This window comes from Notolepis coatsorum (assembly GCF_963971535.1).
Source record: "Notolepis coatsorum genome assembly, chromosome: 7".
NCBI classification, from domain to species: Eukaryota; Metazoa; Chordata; class Actinopteri; order Aulopiformes; family Paralepididae; genus Notolepis; species Notolepis coatsorum.
Window position 1 is genome coordinate 150193159 of NC_140171.1, and position 16084 is coordinate 150209242.

The 16084-nt window shown below is 42.5% G+C and overlaps 1 protein-coding gene across 1 annotated transcript in view; it reads left to right on the forward strand.

The window, feature by feature from the left end:
* Positions 1–748: 748 nt before the first annotated feature.
* LOC311231806 (CSC1-like protein 2) overlaps positions 749–16084 on the forward strand; it is a gene marked incomplete at both ends in the record, with an annotated part of 89568 nt that continues 74232 nt past the window's right edge. Inside the window, 2 exons of the mRNA XM_084318430.1 lie at positions 749–907; positions 11908–11987. Of these exons, the coding sequence (XP_084174556.1) occupies positions 749–907; positions 11908–11987 (239 nt within the window). The remainder of the gene's footprint in view (positions 908–11907; positions 11988–16084) is intronic.

Here is a 16084-nt window from a genome sequence, read left to right on the forward strand (position 1 = left end):
AAAAAAGACATTAGCAACTTCAGAGGCCAGAGGGTGAGACCTATAAGCACATGAAGGGTGCCGTGACTGAAAAAAAAGGTTGAGAAACGCTGGTATATGGTGTGGCTCTTTGTGATACCACAGTAATTTTTGTGGCTCAGTCTTAGTCTCTGACTGGTTGGCCACCCCTGCCCTAGAGTGACACACAAGCTAGATAGCATAATTATTATACCAACACAATACCAACATTTTGACTTTGATACAGATAGGAAAGGTAATGGAATATATTATTAGATGACAGGACATGGAAAATTCTTTATACAATTATTTAATTCATTATAATTTAAACGCTATTGAATAATAGTTAATTAATACAATTATTCTGTTACAGCTACTGAACTATATACACAGTAAATATTGCAAATGTGTGTGTGTGTGTGTCTTGCTCTCTCTCCCTCTCCATACATCTCTCTGAATATGCACTATTGTATCAGTACCACATGGATGGATTCAGAGAAATATCACATTGTGTGCCGCCTTAACCCTTTCACTACCACACCGTCTGTAGTGTGATAGTAAAGGGTTAACCTTCTGTAGTGTGATAGTAAAGGGTTAACCCGCTGTACGTGTCGCAGTGAAGGGGTTAACCGTTTGTTAGTGCGGCAGTGAAAGGGTTAAACTCCTCTCCAACCCCTTTTGAATTCCTTCGGCAGGTTCTCTCGGAAGATGCCGCAGTGAGCGATGCTCCGAGTGCTGACCATCAATCACCATGGCGATATCTGGGGGGGGGCAGGACCAGGACCACAGCGCCCCGAACTCGATGTCCAAGGACTACTGCTACTCCGCACGCATCCGCAGCACGGTGCTGCAGGGCCTGGCGTTCGGAGGAGTGCCCACCGTGCTGGCGCTGGACTTCATGTGCTTCCTGGTGAGTCCAAGTTCATGGTAAATGGTAGGGCTGTACCGGGTGTCATTCTTTTTTACAGTCGAAGCTAATTTATATGGAGGTATAGTGGTTACTTCCTGGTCTATAGGGAGGTGTAGTGGTTACTTCCTGGTCTATAGGGAGGTGTAGTGGTTACTTCCTGGTCTATAGGGAGGTGTAGTGGTTACTTCCTGGTCTATAGGGAGGTGTAGTGGTTACGTCATTTCTGTTTCCGGCCGGTCCACCTCGCTTGAAATTGCAACGTATTTCCCCATTGCCCATTTCTAAATCGTCTTGTTTAAAACAAATAAAGCATGAACATTTGCATGGTGTACCTTTATGTGCGTGTTCATCCACAATCTATAGCTCAACATGAAAATATTCGCAATTGTAAAAAAAAATTATGGATGGAAGGGAAGATTTTGTGCAAAAATGGAAAGCTTTCCAATGTTCATGAGGCAGAATTGTTACAATAGCCGATAATCCATTTTCCCAATGATAAATCCCTGTACGGGTGGACCTCGCGGGCGATCCAAAGTGACGTCAGACTACACCTCCCTATTGAAGTTTTCGAATGAAGTTTCGAATGTCTGTCGTCATATTTAATATTTTAATCATAAAAAAACTAAATATAATGAAAGAAAAAAAATCCTCAAACTAAATTCTCAATTTGAATAAAGTGATTAATCTGATTAATTAGTCTATTTTTTTTTTATTATATCAACTTTCTTTAATGAATATAACTCATCAGTTTCGTCAACATAAATAATCCAATGAGTGCTCACGGTTGGTACGAAAGTGATGGTGACGTCTTGATGGAGCGTCGAGCACCAAGCGGATGCAGATAGCCTACATAATTTATGATAAATGTTTTATAATTTTTTTTATAACGAGTCATATACTATAATAGTATAATACTATAATATTAGTGTAGCCTAATCTTTATCTGCAACTGTGAAGAAAAACCCCATTGGTTTAAACAGAATGAATAGACACATAAAATGAAAATTCAAAAAAATTCAAATGTTGATTTAGAGTTCGAATGTCAACGTTATTAACACTTTGGTCGCCAGGCTTATATTCACAACAAACCATCCCACGCCAGCTCTATTTGTCTATGGAGAAGTTCCCCTTCTTTGCAGGGCTATAACTTTTTAAATTGTATTGCTAAATTGACATTACTATGGCCCATTCAATGTCCTATATGTATTGTTCAGGGTGTAGCAACGTTATACTTTTTCATTCACATATTCATACTAAAATACGGTCTAAAGTATAAGTATGTTTTTATCGTTTTCTGCAGCTTTCTCCAGAACGTGATTTATAGCCCTAAATGCATTATATTGATGATCAAATACAGTTTGATAGCAATCTGCGCGAGATAAAAAAAATTCAAATGGACGTGCTTCTAGAAGTTACTACTTATCATCTGATGTTGACCGGATGGGGGGGGGGGTCGTTTATAATTCCGTGGCCAACGTTCGATGATTCATCTAGTGTGGGTGATATGATCATTAGAGCAGTTTGTATCGAACACGTTAAAAAATAACGCTGAAACTTACCGTAGCTTCCTCGTAGCGTTGGGCGATGAGCGTGGAGCAGAAATATTCCTATTATGGTATGTAGAAATATGCGATCCATCTCCAGGTTGTATAATAGTATGTACGTCCAAATCATGTTGTTTATCGAGTTATTGGTAACGGATTGCTATCCATTGTGTCTAGCTCGAGTCCTGGGACTATTAGCGAGTGATCGGACCGAATTAGAATGAGCACCAGCTTCCGTTTCCTGTTTCCGGTTTGGGTGATCCGCCGATCGGCCACCAGATGGCGCTCTTGAACCGTTGGAGAGTTGAGAGGGGATCAACAGTAGATCTCAAGTCTCCGGGGGAGAAATATTTTTGAAATATTGATATCAAAGACGTGGTACGGCATCTTTGGCAGAATGAGCATGGCGGGGAATGACGTGGTAAGGCGTTTTTGGCGACCATACTATGGTTGCCGAAAACGTAGAACTACGTTTCTGTCACCCAACCGCTGAGTTCCGCAAACGTAGATCTACGTTTTTCTCACGGTATTTCTTTTAATCGCTATTGCCATTCATAATTCAGCGGGGCACCTTGTGCATACTGTTCTGAGTGTGTCTGAGCTGGCAGACGGTCTTATACCGCCCTCTAACACCTTCGGCCATTATTGCACTCCGTTAGAAACGGTTTAGTTTCTTTTCTCTACCGAGCTGCGCCGTGGGGGCGGGTTCTAAACACTCCTGCAAAACACACGCTTGTAGGGATGGTTTGGACAACTGTTGCCCGTTGATGTGCAATGCCCAACAACATCGGAGCCATAACTGGAATGGCGATCAGATAATTGGATTATTTTTTTTACATTACATCAGATACCAGGTAAGGACACTATATATGAAAGCTTGCGTTGATCTGATATTTCTTTCTACCGTGATTGAAGCGATCTGTTTTATGTGTGTGGCTGTGTGCCGTTGGGATGCAGGGGGGGGGGGGGGGGGGGGGGGCGAGCGCCGGTCTAAACCACATTGCATGCTTGCACGAGGAAGGATAATAATGATGATCTAGCGTTGATTTCAGGAAGATTCAATAATCAGGGGGAAAATTACAACGTGTTTATTGAATTACACAAAAATGCTGTTTGCGCGTCTTTTCCCTGGAATTACTCAGAAGCACCCAAACTATATTCATATTCAAAACGGAAATGTACGGATGAAAAAATAATCAGTTTTTTGCACGTTGACTGGAAGCCACTCACTGACACTCAACGGCGTTATTAGACCCATAGCTATACTATAAAATATAGGTTTAGCTCTACAAACTACAACTACGTTTACATGGGGTTAATGGACGGCAAGGCCAGGTCACTTCCCGGAAGGGGCATGGCACTCAATGTGTTAATGAAGCTTCGAACTATTCTCAAGTTCTTTAAGTTCAAGTTCTTTAATAGTTGTCATACAGAAGTACAGAATACTTTCATACAAAATGCTTCTTACTGTTACGCTCCAGAGACTGTGCTAGACAAGATAGTATCAAATAACATAATAACATAATATAGCATGAATTTAGAAGAAGAAAATGAGGTCACAGTGTTCGGTATAGACATATGTACAATGTTCTGAGTTACCATATAATATACAATACACAATACTATGCAGTGTACTAATGTACAGTACTATCTAGTGCAAAGCAGAAATGGGATGAGGTACAATTTTAGGTACAATTTACAGTAAGGTGTACGAGTTGTAGTGCAATCCTTCATCCATAAATATAAAGTGTGGGGAGTGGGTGCTACAGTGTGTTTGTTTAAAGTGGGTGTGTGCTATAAAGTGTGTGGAGTGGGTGCTACAGTGTGTTTGTTTAAAGTGAGTGTGTGCGTGTGGATGTGTGTGCTATGTGCGTTTGGTGGTTGTTGTTGTGTAGTGTTCATTCATTGTTCGTTTAGCAGCCTGATGGCCTGGGGATAGAAGCTACTTCTGAGTCTTTCTGTGCTCGCCTTGAGACTCCGGTATCGCTTGCCTGACCGCAGCAGTATTCGGTACAGCCCTATGGTAAATGGTGCATTTATATAGCAGCTTTTATCCAAAGCGCTTTACAATTTGTTCCTCACATTTTACCCATTCACTCACACATTCACACACCGATGGCGGAGGCAACCATGCAACAGTCCAACACTGACAAACCAGTTCATTTCTACATACTTTAGTTAGCTAAACATCGCCCCTAATCCAGTCTTTTTTTCTAGATCGCGAGATATGACGTGTTATATGCATATGCCCAAATCATTCGGGTTGCTCGCCTGAAACCTATATTATTTCCAAATAAAAAATATATGATTTTTTTTATTTGATTTGATTTAGATTTTATTACGGATCCCCATTAGCTGGTGCCATAGCAACCAGCTAGTCTTCCTGGGGTCCACACAAAAAAAACATACAAAAACTATTATTGCAAAACAAAATTATTAAAAGTCAGTACTCAACACACAATGCATAATGAAACTAACAATTAAGATGGCTAAAATTACATGCAAGCATAGAAACAGAAAACAAAAAAAATACTTTACAGTGTTAAATACAATTTAAGATTATTTTTAAAAGTGAATCTACTGTAAATGCAGCGGAGGTTTTGAGGCAGGTTATTCCAAAGAGTTAATGCTCTAAAAATAAAAGATCTCCTCAAAGCGTTGGTTTTTAGACCTGGCAAATCAAGCTGCCCACTACTGGAACCTCTAGTGTAATGCTCATGCACAGTATTACTAAAAACAATCTATTTATGTATAAAAATGTGAGTTGTTCCGATACAGATACCAGTAGGGCTGGGCGATATGGCCAAAAACGCGATAAAATTATTAAATTATTTTCATATAACTCGATATCGATAATTATCGTCGATATAATGTCTGTCAAGTTTAATTAACTTCTTATGCCCGGTGCTGATGGACGGGCTATTAATAGACTTGTTTTGCTGCTGCGAATGTCTCGAGAGTCGAGTTGATGTCGATATCAGTCCGCACACGTTAGCAGTTAGCCAGAGCAAGCGGAGTATCTCATGACAATGTACTAAATATGACCCTAAAATACTCTGTTCCGCCCCAATACATTGCAACGACGTCCACCGTATACCCCACACTACTATAACAGTTACCCTCAGAATTCAAAACACACACCAACTCGGCAGGTAAACTGTAAAATAGCGCCGTGCAAGCTAATTATCCTAGCCAGCCTCGTTTTCCAAGCGGTGTATTCCATGACAATGTACTAAATATGACCCTAAAATACTCTGTTCCGCCCCAATACATTGCAACGACGTCCACCGTATACCCCACACTACTATAACAGTTACCCTCAGAATTCAAAACACACACCAACTCGGCAGGTAAACTATAAAATAGCGCCGTGCAAGGTAATTATCCTAGCCAGCCTCGTTTGCTACTTGAGCTCTACGTCTCCTTCCGCTGTCGGCCATCTCCTTCACTGATTGGTTGTTAGTGCGTGTGCTCATATCCCAGCTTGGAAAATCGATATATCGAAACTTTGCGACCGCGTTTCATGTTTATTTCGAGGAAACAATTTATCGCGATAGTTATCGTTATCGTTTTATCGCCCAGCCCTAGATACCAGTATCGGAAATGTCTCCGATACAGCCTAAAATGCTGGTATCGGTATCGGCGACTACACGTCAAAGCTATGCTCCGATACCATATCGTGTCCTGTTTTTATGTATTTGTACATTTCTTACTGTTTCTATGAGTCCTGTTTTTATGTTTGGGGACAACGGATGGAAATTAGCCTCGTGCTAAATCCGGCTATTTTTACACTCCACAGTGTTCATAAATTTGGCATTGTCCCGTCCAAATAAACAAATTAAAAAAAATATATATATGGAGTAATTTATCAACAACACGTGCGGTATCCTCCTGCTGAGTGAGCATTATAAAACAAACGTGTTTTTAATCGACCGTGAATTAAAGTGTCAATGCTGTTTGTCATTTTAACAGCAGATACTTTCTTAAATGCCATCGTCCCGACAGAGCAGTGTGACGGGGAGCTCTGATGTGTTCGCTTGCTGGTGTTATTTAGCATTAGCTGAAGAGCTAGTTTTAGCTTAACGTTACCTTGGCTAAAATTGGGACTATTCATAATCCAGCAACAATGGCTGCAGACCTGCAAGTACAGCAAGTTGGCACAGGAGTATTCCAAGGTAAATCACTTTTTCACCAGTAACGTTACATTCTCTTCTACCGGTAGCTCACGTTAACGTGGCTAACCTAAGTGTCGTCACTGATAGACAATTAATGACATAATGTGGACAGCCATACCGGTGACAATGTTTATCTTTTAGTGCCAAAGGATAAGAGTCTGAGGCGGAGTCTCAAAAGAGAATGTTGAATATTTATTGTGCATTAAAAATCACAACAGAGCCTCTGCTACTAGCTAACTGAACCGGAGCAGCCTGGATGGGAAGTGCAACAATGTATAACGTCCGTGGAACCAATGTCCCAACAACCGTTCCGTGGGTGAACTCATTGAGCTTAGTTGTCAATTAATGATACTAATACTAATCTATACAATCACCTGTTGTTGAATAAATACTATTACTTTCTAGTTATTACTAAAAAACAGTATATAAAACAGTATCTGTAGCTGTAAAAAAAATTAAAAAAATTATAATTTATATAATATGTAATAAAAAAAAAAAATTTTATGGACTGGTATCGGATCAGTATCGGTATCGGCCGATACCTAACGCTTAGGTATCGGAATCGGATCGGGAAGGAAAAATGGTATCGGAACATCTCTAATAAAAATACCATATATATATATATATGTTTCTTCACAAAATCATCAAGGGGGGGGGGGTCGTTTTACCTCGAAGCTGCGATCGTTACCAAAAGCATGTTTTAGGTTCGGACAAACACCTTGTTGAGCTTTGTGTTGGGACCTGATGACCTGACAAGCACCTTGTTTAGCTTTGTGTTGGGACCTGATGACCTGACAAGCACCTTGTTTAGCTTTGTGTTGGGACCTGGGCCCTGTTCCTCGTACCTGGCTAACTGAGTTAGCCGGATCATTTTCAGCATAGCTTGACTTAAGCCAGACCTTTCCGTTCCCCGACGTCGGATTTTCTAAATCGCTATGGCAACATATCAAACAGTTTGAACCTGCTCCAGCGCAGGGTTTAGTTCAGTTAGCGCGATAACCTGCATGGCCACACCCTCGCAAAGAAATGCAGCTCGCTTCCTGAAATACTTCTCACAGTCTAGATCCCATTATACCATTCTGAATTATGTTTTTGTGCTTCGTTTTTCTAGAGGGGGCTTTTGAAATGTAAAATAATAGACCTAAAATGCTGATAATAAACCATATTCAGCCTATAGATTAACTTTGTCCTAAATAATGCACGTCATATTTATACGCATATGGCGCTCGCGCGTCGCGACACACAAGTGGTTATTTTAATAACGTGGAGCATTGCAAATAGGGCTGCAACTAATGACTAATTTGGTAGTTGACTAATCTGTCGATTATTTTTTCGATTAGTCGACTAATCGAAAACCAATTATGTAAACAAAAAAAACAAAAAAGGGATATATTTTTTTTTTTTTTTTTTTTTTAACTACCTATCTTTGTGAAAGTGGCTTCTCAGCTCTCGTCCAGCTGAAGACAGAGCAGAGGAACAGATTGGACATTGAGCATGACCTCAGAGTTGCTTGTCTACCATCACCCCAGACTTTGAGACTCTTGTCAGGACCAAACAACAACATCATAACATGATGATCCCATAGCAAATTAAAATAATGACTCATGAAACATTTGAATTTGGATCTTAAGCCACTTTAAATGAAAATGTATTTGAAGAACAATACAGCAATCACTCATAACAAGATAAATAAATTAAATAATACAAATTAAAGTGGAAGTGTACTTTAAATAACTAAAAAGATAATAATAAAAAAGAAATAACTAGCAGCATCTGCCCCCAGCACCGCGGCTGATGGGGCTGTAACTTGGTCCAGGACCAGGAGGGTGACGTGGAACAGCTGTAAGGGGAGAGGGGGATGAGTCAGATCAGACAGACTTCTAGGTCTTTTGTTTGCTATGTGTGAGAGGAGTCCGTGTGTATATATGTGTGTGTGTCTTACTCTGATCGCTGTGTGAGTGAGAGGAGTGTGTGTACTGTGTAATTTGTGTGTGTGTCTTACTCTGATCGCTGTGTGAGTGAGAGGTGTGTACTGTGTAATTTATGTGTGTGTGTGTCTTACTCTGATCGCTGTGTGTGAGTGAGAGGAGTGTGAATGTGTGTGTGTGTCTTACTCTGATCGCTGTGTGTGAGAGAGAGGAGTGTGAATGTGTGTGTGTCTTACTCTGATCGCTGTGTGTGAGTGAGAGGAGTGTGTATGTGTGTGTGTCTTACTCTGATCGCTGTGTGTGAGTGAGAGGAGTGTGTGTGTCTTACTCTGATCGCTGTGTGTGAGTGAGAGGAGTGCGTGTGTAATGTATTGTGTTTGTGTGTCTAGTCTGATCATCATCTCCTGCAGGGGAACAATGTTTTCAATGTCCAAAATTTGCTATGGGATCATCATGTTATGATGTTGTCTGGAACCCTGAGAAGCCACTCACAAAGATAGGTAGTGCACAAAAAAAAAAAAAATTTTTTTTTTTTTTTTTTTTTTGTGTTTTTTTTTTTAGTGACTAATCGACGCAACAATTTCTCGTCGACGATTTTTTATAATCGACGTCGTCGAATATGTCGACTAATCGTTGCAGCCCTAATTGCAAATGTGAATCCTGCAGGGATATTTTTAATGAATGAAACCTATCGGACGTTTGGCTCTGATTAGTTTCATATTCTCGGCTGTGGATGTATTTGCTTAACGGAGCGCCCGGATTGTGTTTCATTCAAGCATAAATTGAAGTGTCTTTATGCGTGGACTGTGGATTATGAATTACGAGGAATCGGAATCTGTGGATTGTTTAATTGTATCACTGTCACTCACACGTTATTGTGATATTGTAACTGGGATTAAAATGTCTGAGATGCGCTGTTTGACGGATTTGAGAAATTGAATGAGCCGTTGACATTAATGAATTTGAGAAAATGCATTTATCTGTTCAAGCACTGTTATCTGATTGACATGACTGGTGTCACTGGTATAAACCAAAGGTTAATCAATTAAATGCATGTATGGATGATATCCGAAACAGATTAAAACCTGATTAATAGTGAAACTGTATAGCCTCCCTCCAAGCCTCTCTGACACGTTATTTCGGGTCGCGCCTTGAAAATGTTGGGAACCATGTATTTATATATAAAGTACATGATACCTAAGCCGAGCGCATACAGTACAGATATCCTCATAGGTATCTATTAATTTGTATCAATTAGATACTCTTTGGGCTTGTTTGTATCTACTTATTCTGAAAGAGTTGAACTCATTATTTTCGCTAGCAATAGATCTCATTCGATTATTCATTCCATTAAGCCTACTGCCAGCAGGCACATTTAAAGAAATATAATCTGACTGATTGGGGTAATGAGGGATTTAAAATTAGCCTATAGATTATGCATTTAACTTGTCGGTGAGGCTATTGAGCCGTGCTGTATTCTACCCATTCTGCATTTTTTTTTTTTTTTTTTATATATTATCTTTCTTCCCCTCCTTTTTCCCGATTTTTCTCCCATCCCACCCTTCCTGGTTGTTGCATACTTTCCCCTACTGTTGGTCCGGGAGACCGGAGACTGTCACATGCTTTCCTCCGACGCATGTGCAGCCTGGGGCAGGCCAACCTGGCCGCGCAGGTTCTCACCGGGGAGAGTGTAGCGTGTGGGAGGCCACACTATCTCTCCTTAGTTCCAACCCTTGCTGAGCAGGCGCCCCGACCGAACTGTAGGGGTCGCTGTCCACAACGCCCAGGACCCACCCTTCAGCTTTCCCACCCCCTGATACAGCCAATTGTATCAGTGTGAGAAGCCAGCCAAGCTGATAGCAACGCCGGGAGCTGGATTCGAACAGGCAAATCCAGTGTCTCCCGGTGTTGGTGACGAACGTAATCTCCGTGCGCCACCTGCCCCCCTATTCTGCAATCTGTTAATAAAGTTTTAAATCAATCAATCAATGCCGTTAGAAAATCAGGATTTCTGCGATCGACATCTGCTGTCTTTTCAGCTGAGGCGGCCGTGCGCAATTATCCTGAGTATCAAGTCTGGTTAGAATTAACGAGACTGAATCAGCGTTCGAGGAACAGGGAAAGCGCGGATTCAAACATCGGGTTAATTGAATCTGGATAATGGGACTTTTGATCGACTTAGTTGAACCAGGTACGAGGAATAGGGCCCTGATGTCCTGACAATCATATTGTATCATGTCTGTTCTCTATCTGATTGGTTGGACTGCCTGTATTTTCTTCTGTTTTTCGTATTGTTGCTGTCTTTTTTGTTTGTTTCTCTTTCTCTCCCGGGATACGCCCCGGGCCGATGTAACTATTGGTTGAGGGGCGCAATATAAATAAATATATCATATCATATCAAGCACCTTGTTTAGCTTTGTGTTGGGACCTGATGACCTGACAAGCACCTTGTTGAGCTTTGTGTTGGGAGCAACCCCCCCCTTCTCTCTCTATCTCTCTCTCTCTCTCTCTCTCTCTCTCTCTCTCTCTCTCTCTCTCGCTCGCTCGCTCGCTCGCTCCCTGAGGAATTTAAATGGAATAAAATAAGAATTTAAAGTGACCCCTAGTTACAGTAGATGTCTGACGTGACACAAGGTAAACACTGGTTGTCGTCATGGCTACAGCCAAAGCCACAATGAAGAACATTGTACCTCATGATCAAAGCATGGTTTCATAATTAAAGTTAAACAAATAAAAGGAAAGAGGGAAAAAAATCAAGTAAGGATAATGCAAACATTACTGTTGGAAGAACTGAATTAGAAAGGTTGAATTAGAGTGGCTGCAATAGCTTCACGAAAAGCTTGGCTATGAAGATGGTGCAGTGGAAACTATTGTCTGGGTCATCTCTAACTCGTGGAAAATCCATAGTGCTTTGAGTAGCGTAAATATGGATTAACCTAGATGTTTATCCGCAGTGATATTCTATGACCGGGCTGCCAATGGAGGTCACCACCTACTTTCCATTTGACCACATACTGTATGTGCCTACATTTAATTCATCGTAGGTCTTATGATAGGAAGTGATTACTCAGTAATCACCCAATTGAAGGGGTGAATCATATAAAGTTTTGGCCTATTCATAATATTCTCATGACATCTTATCTCATGCAATATGGTGGAATGCCACAGCTCATTGCCCAATGCTGTCATTTAACACTAGCCTCAGCTACAGAAGCTACAGAAGCTAAACAGACAATGCTAAGCTATCATATTAATGGGTACTGTTGGACTGTAATAATTCCATGTGCGAATAAATAAAATGATGATGATGACTACCAGCATAATCTGACATGTATCTTCCTCTCTGTCGCCAGGTGCTTCTCTTTGTTTTCTCCATCCTCCGGAAGGTGGCGTGGGATTACGGACGCCTGGCGCTGGTGACGGACGCTGACAGGTAAAGAGTTGGTTTCAAGACGGTCCTGCTGAACATGTTCCCCACTGACCCTCCAGACACCTTGTTCCCCACTGACCCTCCAGACACCTTGTTCCCCACTGACCCTCCAGACACCTTGTTCCCCACTGACCCTCCAGACACCTTGTTCCCCACTGACCCTCCAGACACCTTGTTCCCCACTGACCCTCCAGACACCTTGTTCCCCACTGACCCTCCAGACACCTTGTTCCCCACTGACCCTCCAGACACCTTGTTCCCCACTGACCCTCCAGACACCTTGTTCCCTACTGACCCTCCAGACACCTTGACGTCTCCCACTGACCTTCACACTTTGGACTTGTTGCCATTTCCAGAGATTTGTCAGAAATGTTCAGCAACGTTTGTGTGCATATGTGTATATAAAGTGTATGTTTTTGTGGAACCTACCTGTCAAAACTGCCATTGATGTTGAACAGGGTGGAAACATACTCCTTGAAACGTGGAGGTTGCTAGAAACCGGTAAACCTAGTGAAAACCACAGCACCTCTCTACTAGGGTTGGGCACAGAGAACCTAACTTCCGGTTCTGGAACCGCTAACTCAATCCCCGCCAACAACGTTTATATACGTGTTTGGCCGACAACCGTTGAACGCCAACCACGTATATATACGTTATTTGATTCCCCAGCACTGGAATACACAAACATTGTGTGTAGAATGCATACTTTTACTTTAGATACTTAAGTACATTCAATAGCAAATACTTCTTTACTTTTACTTAAGTAGAATTGGCAGTGTTAGCGGGTGGGAAGCCGGTGGGGTGTGTGTCCTGGTCGTTGTAAACTGCGACTCCTACTGGTCGGTCGGGGCGCCTGTTCAGCAGGGAGGGGATCTGGGGGAAATAGCGTGAACCTCTGCACACGTTACGTTCCCCCAGTGAGAGTCCTCGCTGTCAGGTGAAAAGAAGCGGCTGGCTGACTCCACATGTATCGGAGGGGACATGGGATAGTTCTACACCCTCCCCAGGCTGACAGTGGGGCAATGCGCGCAACGACCAGGAAGGGAATTGGCATAACGACTAAATTGGGATGGGTGAAAAATACAGAAAGCCCAAAAAGAAATAGAATTAAACAATTAAAAAAAAAGTAAAGGAACTGTGTACTTCTTCCACCACTGCACTTTACAAACAATTGCACGACCAATGTAGTAATAACAAAGCCAACAACATAACTTCACGTCTTTACGTTGTTTTCTGGCCTCATGGTATTCTCACCCAACCTCATGTACACTAGCTTCTTCCAACATGTACGGTGTACGTGTCACCACCTCAGGGTGCTCTGTGTACGTGTCGCCACCTCAGGGTGCTCTGTGTACGTGTCACCACCTCAGGGTGCTCTGTGTACGTGTCACCACCTCAGGGTGCTCTGTGTACGTGTCGCCACCTCAGGGTGCTCTGTGTACGTGTCACCACACTGTAAAAAATTTATGTTTTTTTCACGGGAAATTCAAAATACAGTAAATTACCTTTTATCAAAATATTAACCATTAAATAAAGGTTGTAATCTAAATGTATTTGATTTTACTGTAATTTGACAGTAAGTATTTGGCAACCATTGATGCAGTCAGACATTTACCGTTTTCTTGCAGCTTTTTTTCTTACAGTGCACCTCAGGTGACTGAAGTGAAGCAGTGGCCCGTTATGCACCGTTCTCTCTGTCTCTCTCTCTCTCTCTCTCTCTCTCTCTCTCTGTCTCTGTCTCTCTCTCTCTCTCTCTCCCGCTCTCTCTGTCTCTCTCTCTCTCTGTCTCTCTCTCTCTCTCTCTCTCTCTCTCTCTCTCTCTGTCTCTGTCTCTCTCTCTCTCTCTCTCTCTCGCTCTCTCTCTCTCTCTCTCTCTCTCTCGCTCCACCGTGAGCTTCTGCTCAGCCAGGCATTTAATTTGTGATGCAACCTGATCATTGAGGAATAGCCAGTTCTAGCTCCGTGATACAGAAGGAGGGAACCGAAATAGCCCTCCGGCCCAGCTAGAGGAGTCTCTTTGCCAGAGCTCTTTATGTCTCTGTCTCTCTCGCTCGCTCTCGCTCTCTCTCGCTCGCTCTCTCGTTCTCTCGTTCTTTTTTTCTCTTGCTGGCAAAAATGTTACCATTTAAATTCATGAGGTGAAAATAGCCTCGGTAAAAGATACAATGAGTTTGGTTTTCTATCACAGATTTTTCTATTCAAACCTTTTCTCCAAAGCATATCTTGACGTGGACATACTGTGACCATTACTCTGAACCAATCGGAGAAGCTCAAAGGGGAATTTAGCTTGAATAAGCAAATAACCAAGATTTGGTCCTTATTCCAACTCTATTCCCTTTGAGCTTCTCTGATTGGTCAGAAGGGGCCTGTGGAACAGCATGTGATATCACCGAGCTTCTCTGATTGGTCAGAAGGGGCCTGTGGAACAGCATGTGATATCACCGAGCTTCTCTGATTGGTCAGAAGGGGCCTGTGGAACAGCATGTGATATCACCGAGCTTCTCTGATTGGTCAGAAGGGGCCTGTGCAACAGCATGTGATATCACGAGCTTCTCTGATTGGTCAGAAGGGGCCTGTGCAACAGCATGTGATATCACGAGCTTCTCTGATTGGTCAGAAGGGGCCTGTGCAACAGCATGTGATATCACCGAGCTTCTCTGATTGGTCAGAAGGGGCCTGTGCAACAGCATGTGATATCACAGAGCTTCTCTGATTGGTCAGAAGGGGCCTGTGCAACAGCATGTGATATCACCGAGCTTCTCTGATTGGTCAGAAGGGGCCTGTGCAACAGCATGTGATATCACAGAGCTTCTCTGATTGGTCAGACGGGGCCTGTGGAACAGCATGTGATGTCTCTGCTGCGGCACTAGACTCCGCCCCTCTGAGTCACTAGGCTTGTTCGAGATGGATTTCGGTTCGCCTCGACTAGTAGACGAGAGTAGCCGAGTGAAGCCGGGGGAGGAGTTAAAAGGGCGGACACTGCCGATTTCACGAGAGCCTCTCGCCTAGTCTCGCATGGCAGATACGCTTTCACGTCACCACACACACATTACACACCTGTCCAGCTCATTATAATGCGATGGCCGTTTGCAAAATTAGATCAGATTCAAATGTACAGCACACACCATATACTGCTATAGTGGAATATACTATTCATATACCATAATGTATACCATCTTGTTGCGCGCTCCTGGCCGCACGCACACACAACACACTGCTGAATAATTCTGTTTTGCATCAATATATATATGTATATTGTGTATATTGAGGCAAAACATAATTATATATACAGTATTGAGGCAAAACAGACGACGCATGTGTGTATGTATGTGTGTGTGTCTGACAGCTTGAAGTTTATCATGATATGATGATAACGCATAACATAATAAAGTTTCCAATCAATCAATCAAACGTCTCATAACTCCCTGGCTGTCACGTGGCTGGTGACTGACAACTTTTCTGAGCCAATAGGCGCTTTGCGCGACCGTAGCAAGTCGCTTCCCAGCCGGGAGCAGCCGGCTGAGAGGTACTGTGGAGCCTGGCTCTGAAGGCTGTGCGCGGCTCGCTCCCGCGGGAGTTCCGCGCCTCGCCTCGTCAGATTTTCAGAGCAAGTCGGACAACATTCTAACCGTCATGCAACGCGCTTGGCGAGGCCGTAGTAAAACCTGCGCAGATCTGCGTCCGCCTATCCCATCTCGAACAAGCCTAATGTGTCCACATTAACATGTGTTCTGGAGCACAACTCAAACAAAACAAGCGTGCAATTTGTGTTACACTGAGACCTATTTGGTTGCAGGAAACCCATAAGTTATACAGCGTCTTGCTGTGTGAATGTGTTTTAACCAATTATATATATATTAGGGGTAGGGCTGGGCGATATGACGATATTATATAAATATCGGGTACAGTTCATTAACGATACACTTTTTCAACGTATCGTGGATATCGTGATGTTTTGCCCAAGAGGATTGTGTCGCGTCAATCTGTCCACACGTTACTCGTTCATATCTCAGCCCGTGCTGAGATATGCCCATTCCGCGGTCTGTTAATAAAGTTTTCAATCAGACAGATGTATGGAAAGGCTTTTATTATAACATTCG